We start from the raw sequence: 17,216 nt of genomic DNA, 5'->3' as shown, positions 1-17,216 counted from the left end.
AGCCGGAGATTCGTGCAGCTACTGTGGGGTCGTCTGGTTGGAATTAAAGGTAGAGCTGAGTATCATCAGCATAGCAGTGATATGAGAAGCCATGTGCCTGTATGATGGGACCTAATGAAGTAGTGTAAATGGAGAAAAGGAGAGGTCCAAGCACTGAGCCCTGAGGAACCCCCGTGGTCAGTTGATGCGCTTGGGATTCCACTCCTCTCCAGGCAACCTTGAAGGACATACCTGTGAGATAAGATTCAAACCAATGGAGCGGAGTCCCTGTGATGCCCAGTGATGAGAGGGTGGACAGAAGGATTTGATGATTTACCGTGTCAAAGGCAGCAGATAGATCAAGGAGGACGAGGACTGATGATTTGGACTCAGCTTTAGCTATCCGCAGGGCTTCGGTGACCGACAGTAATGCAGTCTCTGTGGAGTGGCCCCTTTTGAAACCGGATTGGTTAGAGTCCAGCTGGTTATTCTGTGTTAGGAAGGATGAAACCTGGTTGAAAACAACTCGTTCAAGAGTTTTTGCTATGAATGGCAGGAGAGAGACAGGTCTGTAGTTATCTATGAGTGATGCGTTTAAAATGGGTTTCTTAAGCAGTGGAGTTACCCGAGCCTGCTTTTATTGTTTATTTGTTGCAGTCGTGAGTCTCATGGTCCCTCGTCAGGTGAGATTCAGATCAGATGTATCTAGTGCCAGTGTGAAGGTCAGACAGAAAACAGAAGCACTGATATATCAACATTGATATGATGCCGATTCAACACTTGTCCATCATGAACTGTGATATAGTGTCAGTGAGAGGCTTCTGTATCATAGAGTCAGTCTAAACACTCAGATGGTCAGATCAGAGGAAGTTCACAACCACAGGAGGAGCTGATGATGATAAAGGAAGAGCTGTGACTATATAAAGAACAGAAAGACTGACAGAAACAGAAAATGGCTGATAAGTGTGATCTGTGTCTGCTGGGACTGATCGTTCTCTCTTCTCTTCTCTCAGGTAAACACATCTGTTTATCTAGAAGATATCATAAAAGATCTGTATGATGGGAACATGTTCAAAAACTGATTCTGGCAAGTGTTTGGGAAAGAGTTTAAACTGTTGCTGAAAGTCATGTCATGGCGTTTGGTTCATTGTGTTTTATTCCTGAATGCACTGATATTTGTCATAATGTGTGTCATAGTGTCATTCACATCTGATCAAAGCTCTTCATTCATTTTCAAATAATTCATTCACTCTCAGAGAGCTTTTTCACATATTTATACCTCATAAGAAAACAATGATTGAAGAAATTTCCATGACTTCTTAAAGATTGTTTTCATTTGAATGATTTCTTGAGCTGTGTGTGTGTGTGTGTGTGTGTGTGTGTGTGAGTGTGTGTCGTTCGCTGATGATCCACGGCTGTGTGTGTGTGTGTGTGTGTGTGTGTGTCTGTGTGTGTGTCGTTCTCTAACGTGATGATCCATGGCTGTGTGTGTGTGTGTGTGTGTGTGTGAGTCGTTCTCTAACGTGATGATCCACGGCTGTGTGTGTGATTGTGTGTGTCGTTCTCTGATGTGGTGATCCAAGGCTGTGTGTGTGTGTCGTTCTCTGATGTGATGATCCATGGCTGTGTGTGTGTGAGTGTGTGTGTCGTTCTCAGATGTGATGATCCAAGGCTGTGTGTGTGTGTGTGTGTGTGTTGTTCTCTGATGTGATGATCCACGGCTGTGTGTGTGTGTGTGTGTGTTTCGTTCTCTGATGATCCATGGCTGTGTGTGTGTTTGTGTGTGTGTTTCGTTCTCTGATGATCCACGGCTGTGTGTGTGTGTGTGTGTGTGTGTGTGTGTGTGTGTGTGTGTGTGTTTTGTTCTCTGATGATCCACGGCTGTGTGTGTGTGTGTGTCGTTCTCAGATGTGATGATCCAAGGCTGTGTGTGTGTGTGTGTGTGTGTTGTTCTCTGATGTGATGATCCACGGCTGTGTGTGTGTGTGTGTGTGTGTGTGTTTCGTTCTCTGATGATCCATGGCTGTGTGTGTGTTTGTGTGTGTGTTTCGTTCTCTGATGATCCACGGCTGTGTGTGTGTGTGTGTGTGTGTGTTTTGTTCTCTGATGATCCACGGCTGTGTGTGTGTGTGTGTCGTTCTCAGATGTGATGATCCAAGGCTGTGTGTGTGTGTGAGTGAGTGTGTGTGTGTGTGTGTGTGTGTGTGTGTTTCGTTCTCTGATGATCCACGGCTGTGTGTGTGTGTGTGTGTGTGTGTGTGTTTCGTTCTCTGATGATCCACGGCCGTGTGTGTGTGTGTTTGTTTGTGTGTGTGTGTCTTTCATTCTCTAATGATCCATCTCTGTATGTGTGTGTGTGTGTGTGTGTGTGTGTGTGTTTCGTTCTCTGATGATCCACGGCTGTGTGTGTGTGTGTGTGTGTGTGTGTGTGTGTGTGTGACTGTATGTTTTGTTCTCTGATGATCCACGGCTGTGTGTGTGTGTGTGTGTGTGTGTGTGGGTGTGTGTGTGTGTGTGTGAGTGAGTGTGTTTCATTCTCTGATGATCCACGGCTGTGTATGTGTATGTATGTGTGTGTGTGTGTGTGTGTGTTTCGTTCTCTGATGATCCACGGCTGTGTGTGTGTGTGTGTGTGTGTGTGAGTGAGTGTGTGTTTCATTCTCTGATGATCCACGGCTGTGTATGTGTATGTGTGTGTGTGTGTGTGTGTGTGTGTGTGTGTGTGTGTGTGTGTGTGTGTGTGTGTGTGTGTCGTTCTCTGATATGATGATCCACGGCTGTGTGTGTGTGTTTGTGTCATTCCCTGGATGATCCACGGCTGTGTGTGTGTGTGTGTGTGTGTGTGTGTGTGTGAGTGTGTGTCATTCTCTAACATTATGTAGTGATTGAGGCGATTCAGACACTTAATTGCCTGTTTCATTTAACAAATATGTTTTAAATACTTTGGGCTGAATAACAGACCTTCCCCCAACACAACAAAGAAGGATCCTCCGTTACCAGGGAAACCAGCTGATAAGGTGTTTTACAGCCCCAAAGGAATGTGGCCACATGGAAAGTTCCCAACTAAAGACACAAAGCCTGTTAAACACACATTGTGGCCCCATGTTATAGACAAATCGTCTATAAATGAACATGCACCCCAGTACATTGTATGTACACATACAACTCTCTTGTAATGTGTTCCCTATTATTGCATTCCCTATGTATCCATGTCCTGTGAACGACTTACTATTTCATGTAACCTCATATATGTCATGTCTCCTATCAAATTAATGCACGCTTCATAACTTCCACTTCCACGTATGTCATGTCCTTGTACGAAGCAATATGTGTTTGTTGCATTAATTAGAGTATGCCTGAGCACAGTCTTATCAATTTCAGGCTTGGAACAAAGAGCAATAAAACTCTCCAGAGGAATTTCCCGCTTGGAAATCCCAACAATCTCATTGGTCAAGCCTGCCTCCAGAGGGTGGGACTATTTCCCGACCTTAAAAAGAGAGCTCTCAGAGATCCTGGCCCTCTTCTTCTCCTGCTAACACAGACACAAGGCCATGGACCAGAAGGCCATGGACCAGAAGGCCATGGACCACAAGGCCATGGACCAGAAGGCCCAAACTTTGTATGCCATGTGCAACTTTCATTTCAGGATTTCAGTTAATTCTTAAAAGGATATTCTATAGCCTCCTGACTTGGCTTATATATCTGTAGTTAATTGCAATTCATTGTGGTTAACTGTGTATATATTTGTTCACATATTTAGGCTGGGTATCCCCCCCCCCCCCCTTTTTGGGTGATTTTGGAGATTCGTGATTCAATTATAACCTGTTGTGATTAATCATAAATCCCTAAATATTAATACCCATAATTCACTATTGAGCTAAATTTAATTTAATAATATATGTAACCCTAAGACGTTACAGTGATGATCCATGGCTGTGTGTGTGTGTGTGTGTGTGTGTGTGTGTGTGTGTGTGTGTGTGTCATTCTCTAACACGATGATTGTTTAGAGATACTCTTTCATTCTTCTTCTGTTCTGAAAACCATTAAATGCTGGATATTAATAAGAGAGCTGTGAAGCAACACTTCTCCAGTGAGGAGAAAACACTGCATTATTTCCATCCTCTGCTTTTTATGCTGCCATGATTTATGTTTTCATGTATTAATATATATCATAATGATCACTCAAATGTTCTGTGTTTCAGGCACCAGTGGAGCTGGTGATGATCATGTGTTCATCAGTTCTGGTGAAGATGTCCGTCTGCCCTGTAATAATGTTAATAAAGTAAAAAATAATAATAATGCTCGTTCTGACTGCAACTCAACTACATGGAACTACTATAACAGATTCAGACATTCAGCAACCGTTGAACTGATGGCTGGAGGGATGAAGAAGAAAGACACAGAGAGACATGAGAGTCTGAGTCTGGGGTCTGACTGCTCTCTGAACATCAACAACATCTCAATAGAAGATCGTGGATCTTACACCTGCAGACAATATGTGAATGACAAACAACAAGGAACTGATGAACGTGTTTCTCTGCATGTTCTTAATGGTGAGTTTATGATTATGTGGTCAATTTAAAAGGGGCAGATTCTGTTTAATCTCTCAGATGATTATTTAAAAGTCTGTGATTTGTGTCTTGTGTTGTGTTTCAGTGTCTCCATCATCATCATCATCATCATCATCATCATCATCATCATCATCATCATCCTCCTCCTCCTCACAGACTGAGATCAGCCCAGGCCGCTCTGTGACTCTCTCCTGTCAGTTGTATTCATATACCAGATACTCCTGTGATGATTGGGTCCGTTCTGAGGGAATTGAGCTGTTGTGGGTGAATCAGGCTGGTGTTGATCTTCAGACAGACTCCAGATATCAGATATCAGATCCAGATCGCTGTATCATCTCTCTGACTACAACACTCCTGAATGAAGATCACAACAGAGAGTGGAGATGTGAAGCTACTCACAAAAAACTCAAACTCAGGAGCTCAGTCACATACACTGTCAAGAGTTCAGGTGAGAAAACGTCTCAGGTTACGAATGTAACCATTGTTCCCTGAGAACAGGGAACGAGACGCTGCGTCAGCTTGACGCTACGGGGAACGCCTCCGCGTGACAGGTGCCTGAAATCACAATCAAAACGCGTCAATCCTATTGACCGGCGACAGCCTCTGACGTCATCAAGGTGCAAACAGGAAGTATAAAAGGGCACCTTGCCAACATGACAGCATCCGATCGTCTGAAGGGACTGTTTCGGCAGGCAGGCCCTACGGCATGGCAAAGCGACGCAGCGTCTCATTCCCTGTTCTCAGGGAACAATGGTTACATTCGTAACCTGAGACGTTCCCTTTCGAAAGGGAACTCGCGCTGCGTCAGCTTGACGCTACGGGGAGCGATATACCCACGCCGCCATGCCGACGGGAGTGCATGCCCACTGGCAGTGACAACTGTCAAGACAAGCAAATTCAACTGAAATGCCTAAACCACTCCCCTTCTGGTCACATTAGGCTGTCAGTGACAGCGCTCCCTACGGTCAAAGCCCAAGCTAATCGCCTGAGAAGGAAACCTTCACACACACGAGGTCCTTCCCAGGCCTTGCTCGAAGGCCTGGAACCATCCCATTCGACAGAAGGGGTTCCTTTAAGGGAACGTGGCAAGATAACTATTTTTCGAGGGAACCTGAGCCAGTCACTATCCCGGAGAGCAGCGCTCAGCGAAGTGCTTTCAAACCCTTGCTAGCGAGGGGAGTCAAGCCGCTCGATCCTCGGATCTACCAAGCACTTACTTTAAAACGTGCTTAGGAGGCCAAAGGCCATTCTGGCTGATCGTATCGGGGGGGCCCCTCAGGGCTTACCACCAATGGATCAGCGCCAGGTGACCGTAAGCTCATAGCAGACCCTCGTTTGGGAGGAGCTCATAAGCCTGCCCGGTAGGTAACCATGTCGTAGGCAGACTATGAAGGTCCCCTCCTGTGGGGACCGCATAGCAGCAGCGACGTCTCGTCATGCTAGGGTAAGGACACTGCCTTCAGGTCTCGCGAACGGCCAGAGACCGGCGCCTGATAGCGGGTGACCACTAGCTGTCAGCGTAAAGCCAGTTGTGCGTTCCCGCCTGGGGAACTCATTCCCCAGGGAGGCCGAGAGGGGCCTCCACCTGGTAACCTGTGCCGACTGCCCGCGTGTCCAACAGCGGAGCTCACTCTCAGGAAGGCCAAACGGGCCTGCATCTGATTGTAGTCATGCTAGCCCTCGAGTTAGCAGGAAGACTGGGGACTCGTCCCCAGGGAGGCCGAGAGGGGCCTCCGCCTGGTAACTTGTGCTGACTGCCCGCGTGTCCAACAGCGGAGCTCACTCTCAGGGAGGCCAAACGGGCCTGACACCTGATCGCAGTCATGCTAGCCCTCGAGCTAGCAGGGAGGCCAGGGACTCGTCCCCAGGGAGGCCGAGAGGGGCCTCCACCTGGCAACCTGTGCCAACTGCTCGCTTGTCCAACAGCGGAGCTCGCTCTCAGGAAGGCCAAACGGGCCTGACACCTGATCGCAGTCATGCTAGCCCTCGAGCTAGCTAGGGAGACCGGGGACTCGTCCCCAGAGAGGCCGAGAGGGGCCTCCACCTGGCAACCTGTGCCGACTGCTTGTGTGTCCAACAGCGGAGCTCGCCCTCAGGAAGGCCAAACGGGCCTGATACCTGATCGCAGTCGTGCTAGCCCTCGGGCTATCAGGGATTCGCTCCATCAGGGAGGCCTAGCGGGCCTACCAACTGCAAAAGGTCGGGCATTCCTCCATCACGGCCCTCTGCTCTGTGACTGGACTCATCCAGAAGCCACGAGACAGGCGCATGCCCTCAGCGGAGGCCTCGTGGGGCCTACCACTCCACAGCGAATCCCACAGGGAAGCCCGTGCAGCTTGCCTGATAGCAGTCCATGCTACGATCCGTTACCGAAACTGGGGTTACCGGGGAACGATTCCAGGGAGGCGCCATGCCCCCACCTGATTGCAGAACATGCCGCCCATAGCGCAGAATGTGCTACTCATAGCACTTCATGCTCACCGCCTCAGCGGCTGGGAACCGGGAGTTCGCCTCCCGGGAGGTCACTCAGGGAGGCCGTTTGAGGCCTACTAGCACTCATGCTAGCCATCCAGTGACTGGGGCCCAGGAACGCCTCCACAGAGGAGGCCAGGTGAGCCTGCTTACCCCACAGCAGGCCCTTAGGGAGACCCGGTAGTGCCTACCACCTACGAGCAGCTCGTACCAGTCGTCGAGGGGCTAATGCCAGTGGCTCCCCCTTGGGGGAGACCCGGCAGCGTCTTCTGTCCACAGCAGGCTCTCAGGGAGGCCGGTTGAGGCCTACTAGCACTCATGCTAGTTTCCTACTAGCAGCTCGCCAGTAGCTCCCCCTCGGGGGAGACCGGGAGCGCCTGCTGACCACAGCTGGCTCTCAGGGAGGCCAAACGGGGCCCGACCCCTGAGCGAAGGTAACGCAAACCGGGAGCCTACCCCTCAGGGAGGCCAGACGGGACCCTGCCGTTGACTTTAAGAAGACTGGCTGCTGCGCCTGGGTTAGCGGCGGCTGTCTGCTGCTGACAAAGCCTGGAAACCAGTAGCGCCTGGGGACTCATCCCCAGGGCTAGTTGACGAAGTTACTGCTGACGTCGACACCAGTGGAGAAGATCCTCCAAGGCCCACTCGTAGGCCATGGCGTCGAGACTTTCTGTCTCCTGAAGTCCTGCTGCCCAGACCGCCCGAGCTGGTTAACGACAACCAGCTGGCTCTTACGCCCGCACCTGGGGCTGGCTCCATCCCAGAGGCAGCTAGGGAACAACCCCTCTGCTTTGTCCTAGGGCCTTCATGACGGCGCAGTCTCTCGGGCAGTGCCTACAGACATGGACCTAATCACATTACTAACAGCAGTGTACTCAGCAGAAGTGCTACACAAAAAACCCTCTAAAGCGAGGGGAGTACAACTTACGTCACCTGCTTCGGGCGGCTGTCTTACTCTCAATGCAGCGGCCAACCGTAAAAGCGAGGGCGTCAGCCGTTACCAATGCTTGGGCCTCAGGAGAGGATTCGACCAGAACCGCAAACAGAAGGTTCATTCGATGTTAGCTCAACCCGAGCCCTAAAGAAGGTGAAGCAGAGACATAGAGCAAGGGTGAAATAACACATAATTATGCAACCCACCGGCCGTACCGTCCTCCAGGAAGAGGCCGGGGGCCCCAGCAGATGGCGGCCACCAAGCTCTGAAAGGCGGAACCAGCAGATAAAGTCTAATCGCAAACCGGCGAAAAGACGCTCAACTCCGCCCCACGACCACTGGCAAAGTCGCCGTCTCCTGCACCACCTCAGCTGCATTACTCGAAACCCCAGAACGCAGAGAAGGGGGCGGGCCTTGGCCGGACGACTCTGTAATAAGAGGAGGCAAAAACTAGGATGCACACACAAAGCCATGTTCTTATATCAAAAGACAGGCCAGGGGCGAACAACCTTCCTTAAAAGGGAACGCCCCCATCCTTGACAGAGCCTAGGCCAAGTGATGCGTCATAAGTACGCACTAGATCCACTCAGGGCTCGGGAAAGAAATATTATCACCTCTAATATTACACAATGAGGCCCCGAAAAACCCCTTCCCAAAGCCCCGCGGAGCTGGGCGTGAATCTCACTACAGCTCATGCATGAACGCATAACCGGTCTTCAGCTACTTCACACTTTTACGCTAGGAAAAACACAGCTCGCCCCCGACACTACAAGCCCTCAGGCGAGAGCGCAATACAGTTACCCATCTCAGTGGGGAAACTTAAACACGGAGAGGCAGCCACTCTACTAGCAAAAGTGAGGCATTCACACACATACAAAATGTTGCAGAGAAGATCGTTCTTAGCTTACTCACGGGGAGCTGCAGGCCCTGCGAAGATCCAGCGATGTTCCAAATCACCAAATAACAAATAACCTCTCAGGAGAGTGAAGGTACAAAAAGTCCTGAAAAACACAGTTTTGAAAATGTTTCACCCTCACAGAGGGGGACTCACCAATCGCTCCTCGCGGTGCTTCAAACCAGCCATTCTTTTGAGCTGGTATCCGACCACCATCCTGAGGGGGGCGCTCTCAAATCGACCAGGCGGGCCGTCAGAACCTTACATTTCCTGGTCATCATAGGCCCACCGGCCTGATGTAAAGAAATAGAGGAAGGGAAAGGAAGCAGCATTCATCTCCGTCCCCTCGGGGGCGGAGTCTGCTGCCTACGCCGGTCCCGGTTGCCAGCCCCAGCCTCCTTTCTCTTCTTGAAGCGGGTGTCCCGCCTCTTTTGCGCCCTGGTCCTCCGCGGCGGGGGCGCTCGAGAGGCGACGCTGGTTCTCTGATCCCGTCTCCAGCCCTCAGACTGGGACGGGCCAGGGACACCCGACTGCCTGGGTGCGGTCCCGGACCTCCGCGCTCGAGAGGCAACGCTGGTTCTCTGATCCCATCTCCAGCCCTCAGACTGGGACGGGCCAGGGACACCCGACTGCCTGGGCGCGGTCCCGGACCTCCGCGGTATGCAAGTTCTAAATGCCGCCGAGCGCACCCTCGCCTCTCTGAACTTACCCACCACCGCCTCAACGGAGGTGCCAAAAAGTTCAGAGAGCGAGACCAGGGCATCGAGGAGAAAGGTTTTCTCTTTCCCCGCGATGTCCGCCAGGTTCAGCCACAGATGTCTCTCCGTGGCCACCATCGAACGACCGACGGCTGTTTGCTTGGTGGCCCGGAGAGACTGATCTGTGGTGCGGCGCAGCTCGGCCACCGCATCAGGGGTTAGCCCATCCCCCTGATCGAGGTCCCTCAGCAGGTCTGCCTGGTAGGCTTGTAACACTGCCATGGTGTGTAAAGCCGCCCCGGCATGGCCCGCCGACATGTATGCCCTGCCGTTCAGACGTGATGTTGTTCTAAGGGGTTCTGACGGCAGGGTGGGAGCCTTTAGTGTTGATGGCCGCCCAGAGGAGAGATAGTTAGCAAACGCCTCGTCCACGGGCGGCACGACACATATCCAGCTTCCGGTAATCCCTCCACGTCAGCAAAATTAGCCCGCTGATGTCAATGGATACGGGCTGAATAAGGTTTCTTCCATCCTTTCGAGATCTCATAGTGGAGATCCGGAAAGAATGGAAGACTCCCTGGAGCTTGTCGGTCATGGGCGGAGAGATAGCGGTTGTCCAGCCTACTAGGACGAACGTCATCCCTCCTAACGCGCTGCCAGGGTAGCTGCAGTCTACCTGCAGTGCGCTCCATGACCTCCAACAGCTCCCCATACATGGGACAGGATGGTTGAGAAGCCTCAGCCTCAGGCGCTTCACTCGCCTCCTCAACCATCCTTTGCTCGAACGGAAGAGCAGCAGACGAGGAGGAGGAGCTCAGATCCTGCTCCTCCCCCGAGGTCTGCCCCTCGCGATCTGGCTCGTTGTCCGCGGGCACTACACCCTTCTCCAGGCGACGAGCCAGATCCTGCTGGGAACCCCAGGATTGTAGACGCCGCTCAGCCTCAGCACGAGCGGGGCCGTTCCCAGCAGCTGAACTCTCTCCCCTCGAGAAGAGAGCCAGACGGTTCGCACAGGAGACTCCCTCGAGAACCTCCCGTGCGTGCTCTTCCCCCAGACAGTATACGCAGAGCGTGTGTGTGTCATCAGGCGTAAGGTACCTTGTACACGGCTCCGCGCATCTCCGGAAGTGGCGCACCTTTTTCGCACACTTCATGTTTCCTTGCAGTTGACGCTTGGCGATAACAGGCAGAAAAAACAGTCACTGAAGACGAAGAGATGCTGTCATGTTGGCAAGGTGCCCTTTTATACTTCCTGGTTGCACCTTGATGACGTCAGAGGCTGTCGCCGGTCAATAGGATTGACGCGTTTTGATTGTGATTTCAGGCACCTGTCACGCGGAGGCGTTCCCCGTAGCGTCAAGCTGACGCAGCGCGAGTTCCCTTTCGAAAGGGAACTCTCTCATGAATCAGTTTCAGAAGACCCTCATCATGTCAGTAACACTAAGGACTATTAGTGTCACTGAACCAGAACAAACTGAGGGCACAAAAGCTTCTTTGACTCTGACAGAAGACTAACTCAAAGCATCGCTTCAAACTAATGAACTGCAGTGAAGTTGTAACAGTTCAGAAAGTGCTGCTGGAAATAATCAAGGAATTCAAAATAAAGCGTTTTATGTAATGTGATGATCAAAGTAAAAATATAATTATGATGCATCTGAAATAACATTCATCCTTTACAGCTCAAGATGATCCAACAACACCAGTGATTCCAGTCCACATCACAAACCCCACCAGAAACACTCCAGAAACTTCTACAGAAGGTACCGTTTAAAGAACTTTCACTGTCATGAGTTTCACTGAATCCTCTCTTCCCTTGAATTTGAACTTTATTGGAAAGAGTTGTTTAAATAAAGTGTCTTGTCAGCCTTACTTGACAAGTGTTGTTCTGTCAAAGTAACAATGGTGAGTAAAATGGATTGATAATGAGGATTCACACCATATCTCAGGGCTGCCCAATTCTGTTCTTGGAGATCTACCATCCTGTAGAGTTAAGTCTGAACCCTGATCCAGAAGGTAGATCTCCAGGAACAGGATTGGACAACTGAAGGCCAAGAACAACTTTTACAAGGAACGTGCAGCTTTTTTCACAGTCTATATTGATTCTTATATTTCTTGAGCTGTGTGTGTGTGAGAGAGAGAGAGTGTGAGTGTGTGCGTGTGTATTTGTGTGTGTGTGTGTGTGAGAGAGAGAGAGTGTGTGTGAGTGTGTGTGTGTGTGTGTGTGTGTGTGTGTGTGTGTGTGTGTCATTCCTGGATGATCCACGGCTGTGTGTGTGTGTGTGTGTGTGTGTGTGTGTGTGTGTGTGTGTGTGTCATTCCTGGATGATCCACGGCTGTGTGTGTGTGTCGTTCTCTGACGTGATGATCCACGGCTGTGTGTGTGTGTCAAGTCAAGTCAAACTTTATTTATATAGCGCTTTTAACAATGTAGATTATTTCAAAGCAGCTTTACAGTGTTAAACAGGAAAATAATGCAGCATAATTTTATTAAGCTGTATAGCCATTTGATGTCATCAGTTCATTTCAATTTCCATACGGTGACAGTGTGGGCTTTAGATCAATAATTAGATGTAAAAAAATGTAGTGTCCCCAACTGAGCACGCCAAGCCAGAGGCAACAGTGGCAAGAAAACCAAAACCCCATCAGGTGACCTAATGGAGAAAAATAAACCTTGGGAGAAACCAGGCTCAGTCGGGGTGCCAGTTCTCCTCTGGCCAATTAACAAGCAGGGTATTATTATTGTTCTGGCAACTTTACAGGTCAGAGGTCACAATAGATCGGAATATTCGAACAATCAGAGTCAACACGCTGAAGATGGGTTTATTGCGGATGACATATCGATTTAAGTATTATTTAATTGTAATATTCGTACAATCGGAGTCATCCCGCTGGAGACGGGTTTATTGAGATGCCGTGTCGATGAGGCAGTTGCAGGGGGAGACTAATCACGGTCTCTCCGACACTTCAGGGTCATGTGTTGGTCTTCTCTGGGCGCAGGTCCAGCATCTGATCTGGATACGGCCCGGATCCGGCTGACTGCAGTAAACCTCGGGATAAACAGAGAGACTAGCATTAGCGTAGATGCCATTCTTCTGATGATGTCACGAGTACATCAGGTGTTATGGGAAGTGTTCCCGGTTCCGGCTGACCTAGTTAATGCAGCCTAACAATCATTTCATTGAAAAAGTGTTTTATGTGTATGCCACAGTAAAGAGATGTGTTTTTAGTCTAGATTTAAACTGACAGAGTGTGTCTGCTTCCCGAACAATGCTAGGAAGACTGTTCCAGAGTTTAGGAGCTAAATAGGAAAAGGATCGACCGCCTGCAGTTGATTTGGATATTCTCGGTATTATCAACTGGCCAGAATTTTGAGACCGCAGTAGACGTGATGGAGTATAATATGTTAAGAGCTCGCTCAAGTATTGGGGAGCTAAACCATTTAGTGCTTTGTAAGTAATAAGCAAGATTTTGAAATGTATGCAATGTTTAATAGGCAGCCAGTGCAATGTTGACAGAACTGGGCTAATATGGTCATACTTCCTGGTTCTAGTAAGTACTCGAGCTGCTGCGTTTTGGACCAGCTGGAGTTTATTTATTAAGCAAGCAGGGCAACCACCCAGTAGAGCATTACAATAATCTAGCCTTGAGGTCATGAACGCATGAACTAACTGTTCAGTATTTTGCATTGAGAGCATGTGCCGTAATTTAGATATATTTTTAAGATGGTAGAATGCAGTTTTACAGATGCTAGAAACGTGGCTTTCAAACGAAAGATTAGTATCAAAGAGCACACCCAGGTTCCTCACTGACCACGAGGACTTGACAGAGCAGCCATCAAGTGTTAGACACTATTCTAGGTTACTACTTGTGGAGATTTTTTGTCCAATAATTAAAAATTCATTTTTTTCTGAATTGAGTTGCAGGAAATTACCAGTCATCCAATTTTTATATCAGCTATGCATTCCGTTAATCTTGTGAATTGGTAAGTTTCTTCAGGGCGTGAAGAAATATAGAGTTGAGTATCGTCAGCATAACAATGAAAACTAATGCCATGCTTCCTAATAATATCTCCCAGTGGTAGCATGTACAGGGTGAAGAGTAGCTGTCCTAGCACTGAGCCTTGTTGTACTCCATACTGAACTTGCGATCGGTGTGACATCTCTTCATTTACTGCTACAAACTGATAACGGTCGCATAGGTATGATTTAAACCATGATAAATTAATTCCGCTAATACCTACATAATTTTCGAGTCTATTCAAAAGAATGTTGTGGTCGATGGTATCAAATGCAGCGCTAAGATCGAGTAACACTAATAGAGAGATACAGCCACGATCAGATGATAAGAGTAAATCATTTGTAACTCTGATGAGAGCAGTCTCAGTGCTATGATACAATCTAAATGGTGACTGGAAATCCTCACAGTTACCAATTCTTTCTAAAAAGGAACATAATTGTGAAGACACTGCCTTTTCAAGTATTTTTGACAGAAAGGGTAGATTTGAGATTGGTCTATAATTGACTAATTCTGTAGGATCAAGTTGCGTTTTTTTAATAAGTGGTTTAATAATAGCAAACTTAAACGTTTTCGGTACATATCCTAATGACAAAGATGAATTAATGATATTAAGAAGAGGATCTATGACCTCTGGTAGCATCTCTTTTAATAGCCTAGTCGGTACAGGGTCAAGCATACATGTTGTTGATTTTGATGATTTAACGAGTTTAGCCAATTCTTCTTCTCCTATAGCAGTGAATGAGTGTGTGTGTGTGTGTGTGTGTGTGTGTGTGTGTGTGTGTGTGTGTGTCTTCTCCTATAGCAATGAATGATTGTAATTTTTCCTCAGTGACACTACAATGCTCTGTCTGATGCGATACTGTAGTAGACGACTACATGGTTAAAATTTTCTTCCTAATATTATCAATCTTACATGTAAAGAAGTCCATAAAGTTATTACTGCTGTGCTGTTTACAATCATCCGAAGTTGAAGCTTTATTTTTGGTTAATTTAGCCACTGTATCGAATAAATACCTTGGGTTGTGTTTGTTTTCTTCCAAGAGAGTTGAGAAATAAGCAGATCTAGCAGTTCTTACGGCCTTTCTGTATGCGATCATGTGCTCTTTCCACGAATTACGAAATACCTCTAGTTTTGTTTTCTTCCAGCTGAGCTCCATTTTTCTGGCTGCTGTTTTAAGGGCCCGGGTGTGCTCGTTGTACCACGGCGTTGGACTATTTTCTTTAATCTTCTTTGGGCGCAGAGGAGCAACTGTGTCTAAAGTGCTGGAAAAGAGAGAGTCAATAGTTTCTGTTGCAACATCGAGTTCTTCTATGCTCTCTGGGATGCTGAGGAGATGATACTGATGAGGAAGATTATTTAAAAAGCAATCTTTAGTAGCGGCAGTGATTGTCCTGCCATTTTTGAAGCGAGGGGGCGGCTTTGCAACCGTAGCTAAATTAAGTATACAAGATACTAAAGCCGCGTTTCCACCGAAATTACCCGGAACTATTTGTACCAGGAACTTTTTTCCCAGGAACTTTTTCTCCCCCAGATCTGCTACAATCTGCGTTTCCACCGCGGTCTAAAGTACCGGGGAGATTAGGCAAATTAGTCCGGTGACGTGGGAATGTGCGCGGCTGCTCCTCCCAGTCACCGACGGACAGTAATCACTTTTGCGCGATACTGTCTGCAACAATAACAAGTGTAGGTGATGCAAGCAGCGCTGCTTTTGCTGATTATGTACACACATTACCAACACTGCTTATTTAAACGTGCACTTTCACCTGGTTTGACCATTTTAATGCAAAATGGGATGATGGGCAATCCAAAATCTGAATGTGTTGTAATAGCTCAATTCCAAAACAAAACATTTTCTATAAAAGGATAATGAGGTTTCAGTCATTCATGACAGATGTGTGAAAAGTTAATTGAATGAAAACAATAGACTGAATTAAGCAGTTGAAAGATTAGGTACTAGACTGCAAGTATTTTATTTTTTTATCACAATAACATCTCTTAACATTCACAAAAAAATAAATAAACCACATGACTAGTATTACAATATGCTTCATTAAATGCATAATTTTAGAGACTTCTTCCTCAAATTTGAAATGAAGCAGGACCACACTTATGGCTTCACTTAAGTTGTGGTTATAAGTTATTATACTACATTCACATAGTTATACATTTAAAAATATAATATTTGGGTTTTCTAGATATGTTTATGTGCATATTCAGAAAGACTTGCGAGCAGCAGCTCCATTATTTGCTTCCTACACTATATGAATACAATTAGAATGTGGTTATATAGTTAAAATGTGGAAATTAAAGACACAGTGACATTTTACACATTTGACTTTATTTTAGACAGATTAGTTCTTACAAAATTAAAATAAAAGTGTGCAAAGACAAATAAATTACTAGAACAATAAAATGAAAATATAAAATGTGAAAACAACAATATAAAAAAAGTGTATTTTTCAGTAACCTTTCCAAGAGCTGTGCCAACACGTACAATATATAAAGTACAAATGTGGTAGTGCAAATGCTTCATTCAAGCGGCTGGTCATTGTGGCTACTTCTTGAACGACTGGACAAACTGTCCCTCTGCTGCCGTCTGCTTTCTTCCGCTTCTGACTGGTGGAATGCCAGCTCTTGCCTCCTCATCTCTCCTCGGCCTGGCTCTCCAGTAACAGCTGAATATATTGGTCAGGCTGTTCTTGTCCATGCTGCAGGACGGCCCGGTTAGCATCCTCCATGTCCCTCAGTGCATCAAGAAAGTCACAGTCCCTTTTCCTTTTCCCTAAGTAGAAAAATTGCACAGAAACACATGGAAATTAATACACAAGGCAACCATGAAACAATAGAAACCATCAATTAATTATTTAAAGTGTTTTCACTACAAATAATGAACAATTGTTTGCCCAGCTTGAACAATGCCCAGTGTGCAATTTTTATCATGGGCAATTTAAGTTTACAATTAAAAACAACAAAACCATTAAGGATTACACATCAGTTTTAAAATATATACACATTTTTGTCAGCTTTATAACGTACTGGTGACCGCGGGGGAAAACACGCTGGTCTCCGTTGCCTGCAATTCATCAGGGCCACTCGTTACACCTGGAAAAGCACGTTGAAAAAAGTTACTGCAACGTGTTTAAACACTGCAACGAGTTTAATAGATGATACCAAGATGATATATTTACCTTCAACCCACTCGGATTCCTGGATGGTTTCCAACAACGCACTAGCCGAGTCTTTCGTTACCGCTGCCCTAGAAAAGGACGGTCTGTGTCCCAGCAACGCGTCCAGGCGGTCATGCCACTTGTTAGGGTGACCACCTGCTAATAAGCCCAAGGGGGGACAAGGGGTATGTTTCTGAGGGACAATGTGGGACACTGCCTGGCGCAGCGGTGCCCGCACCCCACGGGCAGACTCACTGATAGTGGTTTACACATTTCTAGCACATAGCACCTTACATGGTATTGCCCTATTCCCCTAAACATGTGTAATTGCTGATGTATGCTCATGAATAGGCCTACCACTGTGTATTTTTTTTCTAAATAAAGATTCATAATATTTTGAACATTCAATTAATTGACAGATGCACTTCCACTTACGATTTACTTTAGCTATAATTTTATTTATTTTTCATTACAATTTATTC

At 47.2% G+C, this 17,216-nt stretch overlaps 1 protein-coding gene across 1 annotated transcript in view; it reads left to right on the top strand.

Moving 5' to 3' along the window:
* Positions 1-919: 919 nt before the first annotated feature.
* LOC307133958 (uncharacterized protein) overlaps positions 920-17,216 on the top strand; it is a 28,447-nt gene continuing 12,150 nt past the window's right edge. The window contains exons 1-4 of the mRNA XM_079829358.1: positions 920-992; positions 4,182-4,532; positions 4,636-4,998; positions 11,229-11,309. Of these exons, the coding sequence (XP_079685484.1) occupies positions 932-992; positions 4,182-4,532; positions 4,636-4,998; positions 11,229-11,309 (856 nt within the window). The 5' untranslated portion in view covers positions 920-931. The remainder of the gene's footprint in view (positions 993-4,181; positions 4,533-4,635; positions 4,999-11,228; positions 11,310-17,216) is intronic.

Source organism: Gobio gobio (genome assembly GCF_949357685.1).
Source record: "Gobio gobio genome assembly, chromosome: 1".
Classification (NCBI taxonomy): Eukaryota; Metazoa; Chordata; class Actinopteri; order Cypriniformes; family Gobionidae; genus Gobio; species Gobio gobio.
Note: the sequence above shows the minus strand (reverse complement) of the source record. Positions and strands in the feature narration are given on the sequence as shown.